Source organism: Parambassis ranga, chromosome 19 (genome assembly GCF_900634625.1).
Source record: "Parambassis ranga chromosome 19, fParRan2.1, whole genome shotgun sequence".
In the NCBI taxonomy this organism is placed as follows: Eukaryota; Metazoa; Chordata; class Actinopteri; family Ambassidae; genus Parambassis; species Parambassis ranga.
The window spans coordinates 17696272-17712721 of NC_041039.1; the positions used below are offsets into that span (position 1 = coordinate 17696272).

The following is a 16450-nucleotide window of genomic DNA, read 5'->3' on the forward strand; positions in this document are numbered from 1 at the left end:
TATAGGCTGCACTGTGTGTCATACACGCTACTGAGTGTGTGATATCATCTCGTTTGTATTAACCAATGTTATTTTTTAAAATATAAAATATATATTTGATCATGGCCTTTTGGTGCTCTTGGGGGCCCTAAAGACTGCATATTCTGCATATGCCTTGGGCCGGCCCTGCCCAACACCTAGAGAATGGACAAAATAACAGGAACACTCCTCTGCACTCAGACACTAAATATTTTCCCCTTTTGTTCAAACATAAATTCACTTTTTTATAGGCTGAGGAAGACTGTGTTCACTTAACAAAGGCTGTTTTTCTTGTATATTACATCAGCTAGAGTATAGGGTGTTTCTGTTAACCCTCAGGAGATCCTTAAAAAACTCACAGATTTGTCCCTCGGGACAAAAAAAGTACACACCTTTAAAACTGCTGTAAAATATGATATTAATATTTTTTCCCACTTTAAATGACTCAGTCTTTTAAAACTACTCCAGCTTGAAATATACATATCAAATTTTTGGGATTTTAGCCTTTAAAGGCCAGTTTACCAAACCCCCTCTGTTTTTTATGGAAAAAAAACAAACTAAACTAAAAACAAAATAATTTCCATAAAATACATTCCATGTAGTATTTGATTACTATTATACTAAGAGCCTTTGATGTGTCAATGATTGGCAGTAACACTGATTTTGATGCATTATTTTTTTTGCAGTGGCATTTTTAACACAAAACTCACACTTATGATCCACTTTAAATGACTCAGTCTTTAAAAACTACTCCAGCCTGAAATATGCATATCAAATATTAATGATATTTTTGGGATTTAATCCCTGTACGTCAAAAGAACCCAGGCCACTCATACATCGGAATAATAAATAATACGGTGCCACTGGGTCGGATCAGTTAACAGACCGCGCCGTGGTGGCACAGCCCGCCCGGGCACCTTACGCACGGCTGGGTCTCCACCTCCTCCAGGTGCGTAACTGTGACACACCTGGAGACGGACTGGCACCAGTAAAACCAGACCACTGGCTCCGCTTCATGTCTAAATGAACCCGCCTCCCAAATATGTCGTTGCTGCGTCCGGCTTGCGATTAAAACATGGTGTGATTTACATTATGCGCAATGAATATCGCATGGGGTTTGCTGGCGGTTCTGAGTCTGGTGTGCCACACCGAGTCCAGGTGCTCGCCGACGTCCTATTATAAAAACTGCTGGATTCGACGGTTCCCGGGAATTTTCATCGACGTCGAGGAGTCTCAGAGGAGAGGAGCGCAGCTCCTGAAGTACTACCAGGAGGAGACGGCGCTGAAGTGCAGCCGCACCTGCTGCCTGACGAGGAACTGTGAGTTCTCTAACCCCGCGCCCTCTCTGTGTTGTTGTCGCTTGAACAGACTCTGATTGTTGTTTCTTATTGTAGTTTCCTGTAACCTGGCCATATTCCACTATGATACCACTCATGAAAACGTGAACTGCTTCCACCTGCACTGTCCCACATTGGAGAGCTGCATTCTGAGCCACAGAGGCAACGTTGTTCTCTACAACATCACAAAGGGTAAGTCAGCAAGGTCCTTACAGAAGGGTCACATGTGCTGTCTGTTCTCAGAGCAGACCTGTTACATGTTCAATAGTTTGTGATGAATTTTGCACAAGTGAATACAGTACTGCTGCTAACATGGGCTTCTGCTCCTTCAGTGCAGGAGCACTTAGGGACATATAACATGTGCAATTATCATTTAAACGATCAGATTCTGCATAAAATTTGATCCAATACAATAATAAAATAATCACTCTGAGCTCATTTTTCTTGTACTACATGTTAGAAGAACACACTGTACTTCAGCCATTCATGTAATATTGGAGAGGCCTTTCATTCTGCAAAATCTGATCTCATATAAGTGCATATTTCTACAGGTTTTCTGTTTGTAGTGCTAAAGTGAGTGAAGGATCTGAACGTCTTATACCAAAAACATTCCCAAAAAAAGATGATTGATTTGACTTAATGTTTTAAATGTGTAATTTTTTACATCAAATGTATATATTTATTAAAAAATATATGATTTTAAAATGTATTTATTTGAATAAAATACTGAATATTCATTCATAGAATTGGAAATACTTACAGAAGTAAAAATAATTTGCAGAACAGGAAACAAGAGTTCTACTGTTATTAGCAGTACCAGAATAAAACCTTCATTTACTCATAAAATATAAGTAAAACTGTTAAGATGTGAACCAGATGCTGAAGATGACTCTTGCATCTCTTCCTGTTTTAGGCGTGGATCCTGATCTGCTGGTGTTTGGCAAATACTTCACCTCTAACGTGCGCGTGCTGCCTCACCACTACAGCCGAGTCAACGCCTCGGAGCCGCTGCCCTCAGACAAGCGCCAGTTCATCCACCCCCCTCCACCTGCTGCTCCGCCTCTGACCTCTACACCATCGGTTAAACCCCTCACTACAGCAAGAAGAGTGCACACCACCACCGTAACCACCACAACCACCACAGAACTGCTGCAGGCTGCCAGTCAGCCTGAAACTCTTTCCACAACCACCACTGTCTTGTCTTCCTTCGCAGAAACAACACAAACTTCAGGAGAACATGCACAAACCACAGTCACAACCATGCCGGACACTTCTCTTGCACATAGCTTTACTACACCTCCTCCATCCACCGCAGACGCCACCTTAGATCCTGAAACCCTTCCTGCCTTTTCTGCTACAGCTCCACAACCACCTGCATCGACCCACCATCATCACACCACCACCACCTTCCCTGAGTTACCCAGCAGCCCTTCAACTCCCACCACTCTTATGGCCGACATAGAAAGCAGCAACCAGTACCCCAACTATACCAAAGGCAGCGCTGGTAGGAACCACACCGCGGGCAGTGAGGGAGGCCAGGAAGTCAGCGGAGAGGACGCCACAGCGGCGCTGGGGCCTGGTTGGCATGTGGCTGCTCACACCATACTGGTTGCAGTGGCCATCTGTATCACGGTGCTGCTGAGCTGCTGTTGCTCCATTCTGCTGGTGGCGAGCTGGAGGGGTCAGAGGAAGAGGATGGGACGGTACCGAACATCATGGAGAGGGAAAAGAGGCTCCATGCGTCTGATTAAGTATGTGCTGGTCAGAGAGAATTCCTGAGAGTGTGGACCAGAGGGGGAAAAAGAAGTTACTGAAGAGACACTCACGAATTTAAAGGTTTTATTTTTGTATAATTTTTTTTACATACATAATTATTATAGTTGGATATTTGTTGCTTTGTATTGCTGTATGTAAAGTAGATTTGGAGGATGTAGTAGCTATGGAGCGGAGATAGTTTACGGCTTATAGGACAGTCCGAGAACAGAGCTGCCATGGTTTTGGTTTCATTGTGATGCAACGACTTCGGACATGAGAATCCCAGAAACCTGCTTCCAGTCTTTTTTGGACGACCTACATTTTGATATACTTCAGTGACTTTTAACTGTTGTTGATGCCAAACCTCAAAAAAGTTTGACCTGCCGCCTACGCTGGGTTTAAGTGGGACTTTACGAGCACTTCAAAGCAATTCACAGCTATGATTCGCTATGATCGTCAATATGTCGACAGACTGACATTTAGCCTTCCAGTGTTTAACCTTCCTGCAGTCCAGCACATCTCCTCAGCGCATTGGGTTGCCCCTGACCTAAAAGTGCATGGACCAAAACTCTTTAAGAGGAGTGCTGCTGAAAGCATCCTTTCACTGGGGTGCTGCTTCTTGGACCCGACAGTGATGAGAGTGGGCTGGGAAACCAAGCTGAGCTAGGAACGGACTTGAAAGGGGCTTTTATTACATTAAAGCTTTCCAACTTCAAAGTAATAACAATCATTAACAACAGCTTGCATTTCACTTTTATTTTTGTAAAGACAGCATGATAATAAATACTACTAACTAGCTGACAGTCAATGTAAGAGGTCTGAAGTGTCTTACACGAACGTATGTAAAAATCATTCTTATCTCTTGGTCTATACGTGCACACACTCAAGTGGTTTTTACAGGTTCAGTACTTTCTTGACCGCCTCCTTGTACTGCAGCAGGCTGCTCTCGCTTTCTCCCTCGTTCTTAAGCCGTATGACCGAGTCCTTATACTCCTGCATTTCTTTCTTTCCCAGCAGCTGCTCTCGTACTTCTTCGCCATCTTCCTCCCCGGCAACTTTCATGCGTAGCAACGTGTCTAAGATGTTCTTTTGAGATGGGCTTTCCTCCCAGCTATACTCCTCCATGTCTGCCACGGTCTTCTCAGCTTCCCAGGCCTCGATTTTCTGAAAAAAGAAAAAGAAAGAAAAAAAAAACACATTTGTAAGCATTAGGACATAAGGACATCAAAACCAGACAGAAAAATTACATTTGTCATTCTGGCTATTCATTCTTAACAAAAACGCACATTTTTCAGGCAACAGATGTAAAATATGGGGGTCCTGTCGCCCCTCACCCCTCTTTTGATGCTCCTCTCACAGAGATAGTATTTCTCCATATGTACTTCTCCGTCCGCTGCCTGTCTAGCTGTCATCACATTCCCTGGAGAACAATGCGAAGCATTGTGCAGCAGCATAACGCAGCGAAGGAGTGGCAGAGCCTCAGTTCTGCTGCTGTCCAGGTGTTTGAGGTTAATGACCATCATTACCGCTATACATATCTGATCCGCATAACATCCTGTCTGGATCAAATCCAGCTCCTAGTGAATAAGGAGCATTAGATCTTTGAGAATAGATCAGTAGCTTTTTTTTTTGGAATGATGAAAAACAACTTAGCGGAGTGCTAGTTGTAGATTAAAACATGCTAACATGCTATGTTATTGTAGCATGTGGAATTTTTTTGCCCCTGCAACCCGGCCCCGGGAAAGCGGTTTGAAGATGGATGGATAAATTTTTAATACCATACGCACAAAAGAAATAATGCAGTGTCGACAGTAATGCCACAATGTCAGTCATTACATCCATCACCTAACAGTTTGGCCGACAGACACAGGGCCACCTGTTTTTCCTATTGAGATTATGTACCCTGTTTTTTTAGGGGAAAGGACAGGTGTTGTGCATGAGGGCCTCAGCGGTAAATGTTTCTCCATGCTGGAGACAGCCTGAAGCAGTCAGGCTCAGCGCTGTCTTGGATTAGCACACACTGGAATTAGCAGGCAAGGTCTGTCTTCCCGAGCGGGGAGATAAAATCACCTCAGTGGCTGCTAACAATTGCCATCTTTGTGAGCTTGCGTTACAACTTGATCACTACGCCACTCTCACAGCTTCCACAAGCCTGCCGGACAAGCACTGTGCCTTCCATTGTGTGTCCAAAAGGGCAGTGGACAGTGTTGTGCTTCCTGGCTCGAACACCTTTCTCCCAACTTTTTAATGTGGCTAAACCATGACGGGAAAAGCTCCTAAAGGCAGAGGTTGCACAATAGAGAGGAGTCATTTTTCTTTTATGTGGCTGGCTGCAAATTCATGTGAACAGCGCCCGGGCTAATGACCTGGTAGCAGACTTCTCCGATGTGGCATGGTTGGCTTAATGTGAATGAGTATCAGGGTCAACACCTGATAGGGGAGTCTGTTTTCCCCTCATCTGCAGGGAAATGTCAACTGGACAATGCTGCTGTTTGCCATCCTTCTGCCCATTCAACTCTGATACCTCCCTAATGGGCTTAGTCTCTCAGATCGCCGAGCAAGATGGACAAGAAATCCCTGGTAAAAGCTACCCTGCCATGCTGTAGGATTGTACATTAATGCCACCAAAACCACAGCAGATTGAATGAAAAATGCATGTTTTTGTACTCAAATATTTTAAAGAATATAGTGTTTATAATAACTCGCTATTGACCCACTATTATCCATATATAAATGATCTATATTGGTCAACAGATACACCAAGAATACTTATGTTAAAGTGATGTAATGGGCAAATAATACATCTCTATGACATATTTTGGCACCGTGCGTGCAGGCAGTACAGTGTGTGTGTAAGGCATCATGATGCATCTGATCTCGTACCTCTCCAAAGGGTAAATGTGCTCAGAGTGACAGTGGGTCGGAGTAGGTACAAGTAATGCCAGGGAGCAGCTGGCCTTTAAATGAATGGATGCTTGTTGAAAGAAGACAAAAGGTCAGGAAATAAAAAGAGAGACTCGAGTGGATGTAGAAAAGGCACAAGTGTCCCAGCTAACACCCGGGAGAGCTGGGTGGGAGTAAAGTACGAGAAAAAGGCTGAAACAGACTGACTCGTCTGTCAGTCTGTAAACTAATCTACACACTTTATCATTCATCATTGTTAGTTAATAATAATAGTTTAGCTGTCCAACTCACCCATGACTCGTGGTAGAGAACAGTTAGCAGGTACATGGCGTAGTCGTGGTTCTGCTGTCTCAGTGGGCAGCTGAAAAATGAAGGAGGAGAAACATTTAAAAAGCATTTTTTAAAAGATTTCCCTTCAACTATCTCCGTCTGCAAAGTTTACCTGTCAGTTGTGATGGTGAGGATGTCGGTGTCTTTGCAGTATCTCGTCCCAGCAAGTTTGACCATTTTCTTCCGTGCATGGTCATCCAGGTTCAAACTGGACAGCTTAACCTAGCAGGAAATACAGAAAGTATAGATATGAGTACTTCTATGTAAAGTTTGAGCCATGTTTACACAAATGTAAGGGCTGAATGAGCCCATGTTACATCAAGGTGTGGTCCAACTCTTTGAGCATCTATGCAGGTAGGTGGAAGTCAGAAACGTTTGAGGTATTTCTGCGTATTGATCTCGGCAACCCTGAACTTTGCCAAACGTTCAGACTGCTCGTCTGCCCTTCCATGATGTCATGATGTCATTATGTCATTATCTTTCTGGTAGGGGTTTCACTTTAACCATACAGAATGAGTTGACTCTGTTGGTCAAAACACCCTGTATGTGTCACATTTCCATCTTAAACATCTTGTTTCATTTCACCCTTTACAAAGCCTCCACTACGTTGATTAAACTACTATACTTTTTAGAGATGAAATTACAGCGAGCATTCGTGCTGTGGCCCAGAATTACCCCTAAGCCCCTCGCAGAGATGATAGATGGGAAATGAGGATTATTCCTTGATCACATCGTTTTCCATGGCCCTGACTTATATTATTTGCAACAAAGCAACAAACGTGTATTTATAGTGTGCACATGCATCAGGTGTATAGTCACAGGTACTGTTTCCCGGAGTTTCCTCCATCTCTCTGACCTTAAATAGACAGACAGACTAAATCTAACCCACAGCATATGTTCGTCATTCATTCAAAGATTGATTCAATTTCTTTTTCCACTAAAAATAAAGGCTTAGTCTACTTGTTCAGGATTTGGAGTTTAACTGTGTGAGATTTGTTCTCCAATCTATCTCCCTGCCTAATCCACCTGGATTAATGTCTAATTCCTACCTTGCTGATATAATCTAAGGCAATGTGTCAGAGGAGCAGATGGCAGGTGATAGACGGGGAGAAGTGACACACTTCCCGCCTGGGAAATACTGACAAAAAGACTCTTTATTCCTTATCTGTGTTGTAAGGCAGCTTCAGAATGAAATAACCTTGGTGATTAATTTGTAACTGTATTCTATTGTTATATTGCAGCTGAAGTATTTAAATATCTTGTTTTAAAGAATTCCATTCTTTACTAATGGATTTCTGTTGTGACGTGTTATGAATGTTTTTACATGTATGGCTGTGGTCTGAGGGGAGGATTGCATATCGATGGATTAGTGGTAGAGGAGGGGATTAAGAGGAATATTAAAATGTCTCTGCAAATATGTAAATGTGTTTTGTTACTTTTTTCCTTTGTAAACATAAAAAAAAAATCAAAAACTGCCACAAGAACCAACTACTACCTGAGCGTATATTCACATTAATAATTGTCTAGAATGAATCCCTCTCAACATTCAATAGTATATTTCTTTGGTTTGAGGTCAGTGGACAATGAATGTCTCTTTAGATAAGTCACAGGGCCAGCTGGTGCTTATGCATTGCTGTAAATCTCTAATCTCATCATCATACTTTATGATCTATACATTTGCAAAACATAGCTAACGTCAGTAAGCTGTAAGTTAACAACGTCCTCAGAGAAAAGTTCAAAGACAAAACAGCAGGGAACACTCACTCTAAGGTGAACAATCCGAGCTGCAGGGTTTCTGAGAGAAGGGCCGGCAAACACGTAGTCTGAGCTTTCGACTTTAACAGGGAAGTGTTCGTCACATTTGGCATCAGTGTCCAGGGCGGAGGGCCACTCTGTGCAGAACGCTGAAAGCAGAGAGAGACATTTTTACATGCACTAAACAAACAAAAGAAATTAACACGAGCCGCTGAACAATGCACCAAACAAAGCCAAGAACTTACCTTTCAGAGCTTCACAGTGTTTCTTAATGGCTGGTGGTGTCAAATGCAGAAAATTTGGTATCTGAAACAGGTGAGAGAATCAGAGAAGAACGTTTTCACAAAGGATGTTTTCAAAATGGCTGAATCCTTTGACTCCTTTGACAAATCTGTATATGGCAAGGTTGCAGCATAATTTCTTAATCTTTAACTGGGCAAAGTGGTACCATTACAAATTTGGTCAAATTTCAGCAGTGGCTCAGTGGTAGAGCAGGGTTGTCCAATAACCGGAAGGTCGGTGGTTCAATCCCAACTCCTCCCTAGACACTGTTGTGTGTCCTTGGGCAGGACACTTTACCTGCATAGCCTTCAGTGCACTCACCGGTGTGTGGTGCTCTTAAGCAATTTCCCTGATGGGATTATTAAAGTAGAAAAAAAACTGAATCCTTCCAGAATAAGAGCCCCATGCATGCATGTATATATGCATGTGCATATAAATATACAGTGTGTATGTGCAGCAGTTATATGCCAGAGAACATAAGCCATGTTTACATTGTCAACACAGAATAGGTATAATGATCTAGCTCAAAATAATCAGGGGGAGAAGTCAGAATACACTGGTACATGGTAAACATGGGAAAACAAAATCCTCTTGATCCTTTGAGTAAAGGATATTATATAAGGCGTGCAATTATATAAAATAAACTGACATGAAAATAAACATTTTCTTTACATATTTGTGACATTTGATTTGACAAAGGCAACAAAAAAAAAAAAAATAAATAAGTGAGGATGTGCAAAACCCCGCTGAGAGAATGAAATCAATGTTGTCAGGTTGCAGGGCAGAATTCCAGCTGTGACGAGTGAAAGTAGTGGATCTGCAAGTGGCTTGAGTCCAGATGGAGCAGCTGGTGTCTGGACACAGCAGCTCAGTAATCCGGGCACAGAGACACAGCCAAGAGAAAACCATGCAGCAGAGCAAAAAGCCCCCTATCAGCCCTGCAGGAGCACTAGCCAGCTGCAATTAACTCAACTACTCATAATGAAGCTGAGATTGTGAATACAAACATACAGCCCACAGTAACGCCTATATTTCCATTTTAGAACCTTGTGTAACACAGTCATTTATTAACAATTTAAGTCTTTATGTTTTTATGATGCATTAATTATAAATATAAATGATATTATTATGCCTGAGAAGATAATACATCGTTATAAACTGTTTCTTTCTAGAGTGAGTGTGTGCGTCTCCATGTTATTTTATAAATGTGTGTAAGTAAGGTCTGACCTTTATCAGCTCCAGGTTGCCCTTCTTTTCTGGAGGCACGCCTCCCTTCACAGGGTAGCCCATCCTCACAGGGAGGGGGACAGAGTCTGGCCTGAAGGTGGTTGCTGCTGGATAAACTGAAGTCCAGTCCTGATCCACAGCCATCTTTACTGCTCTTGGCTGCCCTGGCTGGAGCAATACCAAAAAAATCCCCAAGACAAAGGCAGTTTAATAATGAAGAAACAACAAAGATGTTCAATCACAAATCTGCGAGGCCACCTGTCATACTTACATTTCTTTTGGTTCTTTTGCCAGAAGATTCTCGACCACCTCTTTCTGGAAGGGCTGAAGTAAAGTTTAATGTTTATTCACACAATGTTTTTATTTTTAAATGTAATATATATTATATATATATATATAATATATTATATATATATATATATATATATATATATATATATATATATATATATATATATATATATAATATATTATATATATATAATATATATAAAACATCATTTCCTGGTGCTGCCATCTGCAGCCTCAAGACAAAAACAATATGAACAAAAATACTTGTTGTATATGTGATTCTTTATGCTTCAAAGACTATGAACGCATGTGACTGTGTATAGTTAAATACATTTCCCTTTACTAACATTACTTTCCCCCAAATAACCACATCAACCCTCCTCTTGGTGAAGGTTTATCTGTCAATCATCCAGACCTCGTGTTGTTAAGAGTCTGCTAAATGACAACAGGAAGGGGAGGATTATTATCATTATTATCATTAGCATGTTAGCAGCAGGACTCCACTGACTCCACGTTCTACTTACATAAAACAATAATACTCCTCAGCTACCGAGCAGCTTGCTTGTCTGATTTGTGTTGAAATGCTCCGCGGTCATGACAGGAGCTAACTGGCCTCGCTATCCGCAGTTTGTTTAGCTTAGTGTGAATCTAAAGTTCTGAATTACGTTCTTCAAATCGACGAAAACTCACCTTTCTTTTCAGAGTTATTGTTCGCAGATAAAGCCGTCGCATACGTGACTCTCCTCGTTGAATGTTTAAACCCATGACCAGGGATATTTATTCGACCTAAGGACAGAAGTACCTTGCTTGTGCGAGAAGCCATGTTTTTTTTTTGGACTACGGAAACCATCGAGGGACCAATGACTAAAAAGTGCGATACGGAGGGTGCGTTTACTGCCTCCTGCAGATACAATCTGCTCATTAAAGCCGTGCGTCATTTAGGTGAACGTAAAAAAACAGCTTTGATAAAATATTGAACAAACACACAACGGCTTTATTCACGTATCTTCTTCAGTGGTGGATTATTATCACTGTAGCATCACGACCATCCACGTGTGACCACGGCTGCCCCCCCCCCCGCCAGCTGCTGCTTTGTGATACACGCGGTGCATTCAAATACCCTCGTAAAATCTCGCCTCGGATGTAGCGCCTGAAATTGGTTGCCAACCGCCAGCTAAATTCCTAAAAGAAGAAGAAGAAGACTCGGATGTAGCATTAAAGCCTAAAAAATTGGCCTGTGGCCTCTTCTTCAACATGAAAACACACACACGCTAACAGAACGTGTCAATCACAGAGTAATACGTTTTTTGTTTTCGGTTTTTAGAAACCGTTTTTCTAAAAAACACATGGAAACACACAAGCAGCATAAATATGTGTTGACTAGACCTAGCTTAAAAAGAAGCTCGCTGGGTAAGTTCGTGAACTGTTTTGTCTCGTGTTATTGCTAGCTAGCACTAAGTATTGGTTAAAACAATTACATAAGGTCACGATAGACTGCATGCTGCTGCTGTTTATCCCTGAAAAAATAATAATTGCATTTGTTTTCTACAGTAAAAAAAACTCTATAGACATACCGAGGTGATCAGGCTGGCACATGGATACAATAGCAAAGTTTATGGCCAGATTAACCTGTTTTAACGATAGATAAAATAAACAAAAGTTGCTGGGCTGGTCGCATCCCTGCCTGATTTGACTAAATATAACTTTATTGTTGTGGCTGGGCGGTAACATAACTGGTAAACTGATATAATATTGCTTGCCTGACACATTGATAGTTAGCAAAGGGACGAATGTATGCGCATATGTTACAAATTATTATGAGTGGCAAAGATAAATATCTAATTTAATATATGTCACATGATAAATCAATTCACATCTTCAAGTATGTGGCTCGACTTTTTAATTTTGCATCCTGGATGCATGGAGGAGCGCAGGGATCCTACGTTTCCTCTGGCCCGTGAAGGCATCGTTTGCTCATAGAAGCTGCGATGCACTTCAAAGGGACAAGTCCACGCGCAGCAGCCGCTTACACACTTGTGTTTCACTGTATTTTGGATGTTGTCAATGTTTTTTTGTGCGTTTAAGGATTATTTCTAATTGATGTAAAGAAAAAAAAAGCTGATATTTGACAGAATTTTGATGCGTGTTTCTGGAGTTTAAGGTAAGCTTTGGCACATTAGTCTGACGTAGCAGTTTGTTTTATTATTTTTTAGCGTGTAGTATTAATTGATGCAAATATTACCCTTAATATTAGGATTAGTTTGTACTTTCAGAAGTTAAGTTTAGCAGCTGTGACAGTGAATTAGTGTGTTGTTATATACAGCAGGGAGTGGAACATGTTTAACTGTGTTATAGGTCCCCTGCAGGACTCGGGTCGGTTTAATGGAAAGTCACACAATACTTTGTAACTGTAGAGTCCCATAGAAGTCTAAGCATGTCTGACAGTTCATTGTGTGTCTCATGGCTGTAATTTTTAAAGGTAGAAACTTTATCTTAAGGTAGACGGCAGCACATGTGGCTGCTGTCATCAGCTCCATCCATAGCTGAGGACAGATATGGGTCGGGGTGGCTGCCTCCAATCAGCCTGCCTCTCTTGTGCCATGAGATATTTTTTTTCCGATCCTTTTAAGTAACATCCATCACATTACCTGACTCCGTTTCTTTCCAGAGAAGACACTAAAACCACCTGCCCTCCGTGGTTGATACAGTAATTAGCAGTAGACAGCTAGGAGTAGAAGTGGCTTTCATGTGGTAGATGGAAAGTGTTTTTGTCAAGTTGTCAGTGTTGTCCAGACAGGTTCTTTGTCATTTCCAGACATCGTGGTTTTATATTACAAAAATATTGAATTTGCACAGTGAGTATCTGCTTTAAATATTCCTCGATGTGATTGCTAGAAGCTGCCACAAGTGCCTTTAACAATGGCTGTATTTACATTGACTTTAATACACTTAGTTTCAATGTCAGTTCTAGGATCATGTGGAAATTTTGGGATCCAACGACAGTGTGTGTTGGTGTTCTGTAGTAATTATCATTATTACAAATTGTGTGTCCTTTTGTGAAACAGTGATTCACAGGACTGCAGCTATCAATAGCTTCAATCAGTCTAATTTTTGTCTGGTTGCAATGTGTAAACATTAGGAAAGGTCACATTGTTGTGGTAAGAGTTAGAATTTGTTGCGGGCTGTTAATATACTGAATTATATTTTATTTTGTAAATGTTAGGCAAAGGGCATTTGCTTTAGTTTTGCTTTCCCACATAGGAACGTAGTTACTGTAGGCAGCTTCTGACATCAATCAAGGGCAATCCAACAGAAAATCCTCAGAGAAAGCCAGTGGAAATAGACTAGGGTGCTGCTGACCTGTCACTGGCACGTTAACTCATGCATGATTCTGTTCTGTGAATATTATGTGCCTCTTCCACTTTTATTATCTTCACAGCTCGCAGTGCAGTAGCTTTTAACCATTTGCAGAAGTTCTGTGGAGGGCAGTCTCCTTGGTCTTATCACACAATTAAAGCTACACAATGAAAGGCTCTAATCGGCATTAGTAACATCAAAACAACCGGTCCCTGGTCCATGTATAGCCACAGTTCAAAAGTTCAGCATGCCACCTATTACACCAGCAGATGTTTACACAATATTCAGTAGAATGGTATTAATTCTTTAATTTGTTTTTCTGCATTAAGGCTATCTAAAGATAGCTTTTCACTTCCAGTAACATGGATGATGTTAAAACCTTTTTTAGATGAGTCTGAGAGCTCATATTATTTGCTTAGGCAGAAAACATCTGGCCTCTTTCCCACTCAGATTTTTATTTGTTTTTTTAATACGGGATAGATTTGATAAAATGATGGTACAGAGGAGCATAGTTGATAGTTGGGGACTTTTGTAAACAACCACTTGCTTTTCTCAGTTGTTTCGTGAGCCTAAGTAATTGGAGGTCTATTCAGTGGCGTCCCCTGGAAATCAAGAATGGAAGATCCAGACTAATTTGAGCATTTGTTTAGTGATGTCAGTCTACATTAATCTGCCCCTTCTGCCTTGTTTTGATTTATTTCTTTCAAACATAATCACCCAGTCCTGTTGCTCATCTGTGAGTATGTGGTGGAAGAAAAACAAACCAAGCTGTGTGCAAACCTTGTATTTTTTATGATGATACTAAAGTATCACCTGGCATGCCAGTAAAGGGGAAGGCTTATTTTCAGTCATACTATCTGACTCCATGTCATTTCTTCCACTGCAGGTATGGACACACATGTATCCCAGCACAGAGAGCTCTTCTCTGCAGAAGGTAGCTAGCTATGCCTAGCTAGGTGTCTTAACCGGCTGGACTCTATCGTCTACCTCAGCCTTGGTCAGAACTCTACCAGTCTTCATTGTCACCTCTGCTTTCTCTGAACCGGACCATCCTGCAGGGCAGCATGGGGGAACGTCGGACACACTCCTTTCACATGACATGCCACGTGCAGCGTGATTATGGCAGCAGGCTCGGCAGTTCCTTCATAAGTTGCAGGCCCAATGGATACGCCAGCACGAGCCTTAGTCTCAGCCTGGACCAGGAGATGGATGCTGCCCTTGCAACCTCCCCATGCACTACTACCAACAACGCTGCCCTACGCGCTCCTTCACCTGACAGAGGCCACTACTCTCCTGTTTCAATGGAACTGGACCCCACAGCGGTGAATAATGGATCAGGCATTCCCTGCTGCCCGCCAGCAGATACAAAGGACCCAGCACTGCAGATCATACAGAGCCGGCCCTCAATCACCCCTGTCCCACCACCTCTCCCTCGGTCGAGCTGGCTGCATCATCAAAAGGATTTCCAGAGCCCTTACATCAAGACTAGCATGCAGGGGGATGTTTACAACTTCCTAGAGAGACCTGCTGGATTGAAATGCTTCCTCTACCACTTCCTTGTGTGAGTACCTGTGTGGTTCTGTTGATACTTAGAACAGACTTCTGCTCAGTTGGCCAGAAGCATAGATGACTCTAGAGTTTAAACAAAGCTGAATATAGTGAAAGCGAATAAACAGGACTAAGAGTTCTCAAAAGCTGCCCTTCCCTGAACACAATGCAAAGCAACGTGTTCAGCACTTAATTAAACAATAAGCATAAGCCTCAATGACAACATACACAACATATATAATGCAGACCTCAGGAGACTGGAGAGACTTTACTATGCTGAGGCTGCCGCGGTCACAGCGTATAAACTTTCAGTGCTAGGAGCTGTTAAAAATTCAGTAAACAGACAAGCTGAGTCTCCTACTTAAGCCACAAAGGTCTCTTCGTGGTGTCTCTTTGTTAGCTCCAGTCGCTCTCTCGTTAATTACATCCAGTGCTGCTTCATCCAGTATTAGGTTCTGGTTCCCATTTACAGAAGGAGAGGTGTCTGTGGTCTGTAGTTGTTTTTAAAGAAGCCCAACAGAAGCAGGTCAGTGCGATCTGGTGACCCGCACCTCTGGCCCTGATTACCTCAGTCCTTTCCACCCTTCCGTACCATTAACAGGTCAGCAACATCATGCGTGATTATTATGGCAGGTGGAAACCTTTACAAACATACTGAAAATGTATTAACCAAGCTGTATTAATTGCTGAAATTAATAATAAAAAGATCTGTCGCATGCATATTTTGGCTTAATGTGTTGGGGAAATACATGTTTATTTTAATAGATGGGAAAAATCAGATGCAGTTGCTGCAAAAAAACTAGATTCATGGCTAAGAATGCCTTTGTAACATGTGAGAGAAGGATCTGATCCCTGAAGTATCCCACAGTTTAGTCACAGTAAGCCCTGAGCCCATGGATTTAGACCAGATTAGATGAAAATATGAATGATAATAATAGAAGTTCAATTGAAAGGCCTCTACTAAACTCTGTTTACATTCAGCAGAATGTTTTTTTTTTCTACACAAAACGGTAATTTGACTGCTTAGTTGAACATTACTTCTTAAGCTACAGTGTGTATTTATCTGTACTGCATCTCTACATCATCACAGTGGACAGTGTTTTCCAGTTTGATTTTCCCTGTCTTGTTTGTTAGCAGCTGACTTTGAAAAGGTGTTAGAAGGATTAGCTGCTGCTGCTATAGTTACACATGCTTCCTGATCTGTACCACTTACCAATTACCACTTATCACAGGTGTTGCAGAAGAGAATAAAACAGTGGTCTCAAAACCCCATAAATATGGGTGATTAGTAGTGATTTAGTGAGTTTGTTGCTTGTGCAACACTTACTTCTGGATCACAGTTATTGCCACTATAACCAGAGTCACATTGTTTGACCTGCTGTGTTCTGCAGTGCTCAGTTTCTTCCATGTGAGCTACTCATAAACCCCAAAACTTGAAATAAGGGGTATCGCTTACCTCTGTTCCCCTTTGTGTAGAATTGTGCTGGAAGACCACTCTGTCTCATTAAACCTTTGTCTGTCAAAGATGAATGGAAACACTTCAGAGGTTTCTCTGTGTGTGTTCTTTGTTGTGCATTGCTGACAATTAGTTAATTGAGACTCCAATGTTGTCCTTCATGGAGAAGAGTGAACCCGACCATGCCCTT

At 41.7% G+C, this 16450-nt stretch overlaps 3 protein-coding genes across 3 annotated transcripts in view; 2 read left to right on the top strand and 1 right to left on the bottom strand.

The window, feature by feature from the left end:
• Nucleotides 1–1117: 1117 nt before the first annotated feature.
• On the top strand, nucleotides 1118–3134 carry mansc4 (MANSC domain containing 4). Its single transcript, XM_028431858.1, has 4 exons — nucleotides 1118–1337; nucleotides 1413–1547; nucleotides 2269–2477; nucleotides 2523–3134. The coding sequence occupies exons 1-4, from the start codon at nucleotides 1118–1120 to the stop codon at nucleotides 3132–3134; spliced, it is 1176 nt and encodes a 391-aa protein (XP_028287659.1).
• A 706-nt stretch (nucleotides 3135–3840) lies between these two features.
• Nucleotides 3841–10727, bottom strand: mrps35 (mitochondrial ribosomal protein S35). The gene is made up of 8 exons (XM_028431970.1): nucleotides 10590–10727; nucleotides 9880–9932; nucleotides 9609–9776; nucleotides 8345–8405; nucleotides 8109–8248; nucleotides 6457–6566; nucleotides 6306–6375; nucleotides 3841–4274 (listed from the first exon to the last, which is right to left on the bottom strand). The coding sequence occupies exons 1-8, from the start codon at nucleotides 10720–10722 to the stop codon at nucleotides 4005–4007; spliced, it is 1005 nt and encodes a 334-aa protein (XP_028287771.1). The 5' UTR covers nucleotides 10723–10727; the 3' UTR covers nucleotides 3841–4004.
• A 3348-nt stretch (nucleotides 10728–14075) lies between these two features.
• kcnq1.2 (potassium voltage-gated channel, KQT-like subfamily, member 1.2) overlaps nucleotides 14076–16450 on the top strand; it is a 123960-nt gene continuing 121585 nt past the window's right edge. Inside the window, exons 1-2 of the mRNA XM_028431969.1 lie at nucleotides 14076–14190; nucleotides 14315–14817. Of these exons, the coding sequence (XP_028287770.1) occupies nucleotides 14122–14190; nucleotides 14315–14817 (572 nt within the window). The 5' untranslated portion in view covers nucleotides 14076–14121. The remainder of the gene's footprint in view (nucleotides 14191–14314; nucleotides 14818–16450) is intronic.

Bases quoted from the DNA above. Each gene is read 5' to 3' on its own strand.
- mansc4 (XM_028431858.1), top strand. From the start codon at position 1,118: ATGAATATCGCATGGGGTTTGCTGGCGGTTCTGAGTCTGGTGTGCCAC. The intron at 1,548-2,268 runs GTAAGTCAGCAA...TTCCTGTTTTAG, and splicing joins TCTCTACAACATCACAAAGG to GCGTGGATCCTGATCTGCTG. The intron at 2,478-2,522 runs GTAACCACCACA...GCTGCCAGTCAG, and splicing joins GAAGAGTGCACACCACCACC to CCTGAAACTCTTTCCACAAC.
- mrps35 (XM_028431970.1), bottom strand. From the start codon at position 10,722: ATGGCTTCTCGCACAAGCAAGGTACTTCTGTCCTTAGGTCGAATAAAT. The intron at 9,933-10,589 runs GTGAGTTTTCGT...ACTTTACTTCAG, and splicing joins CAATAACTCTGAAAAGAAAG to CCCTTCCAGAAAGAGGTGGT. The intron at 6,376-6,456 runs GTAAACTTTGCA...TTCATTTTTCAG, and splicing joins CTCACCATCACAACTGACAG to CTGCCCACTGAGACAGCAGA.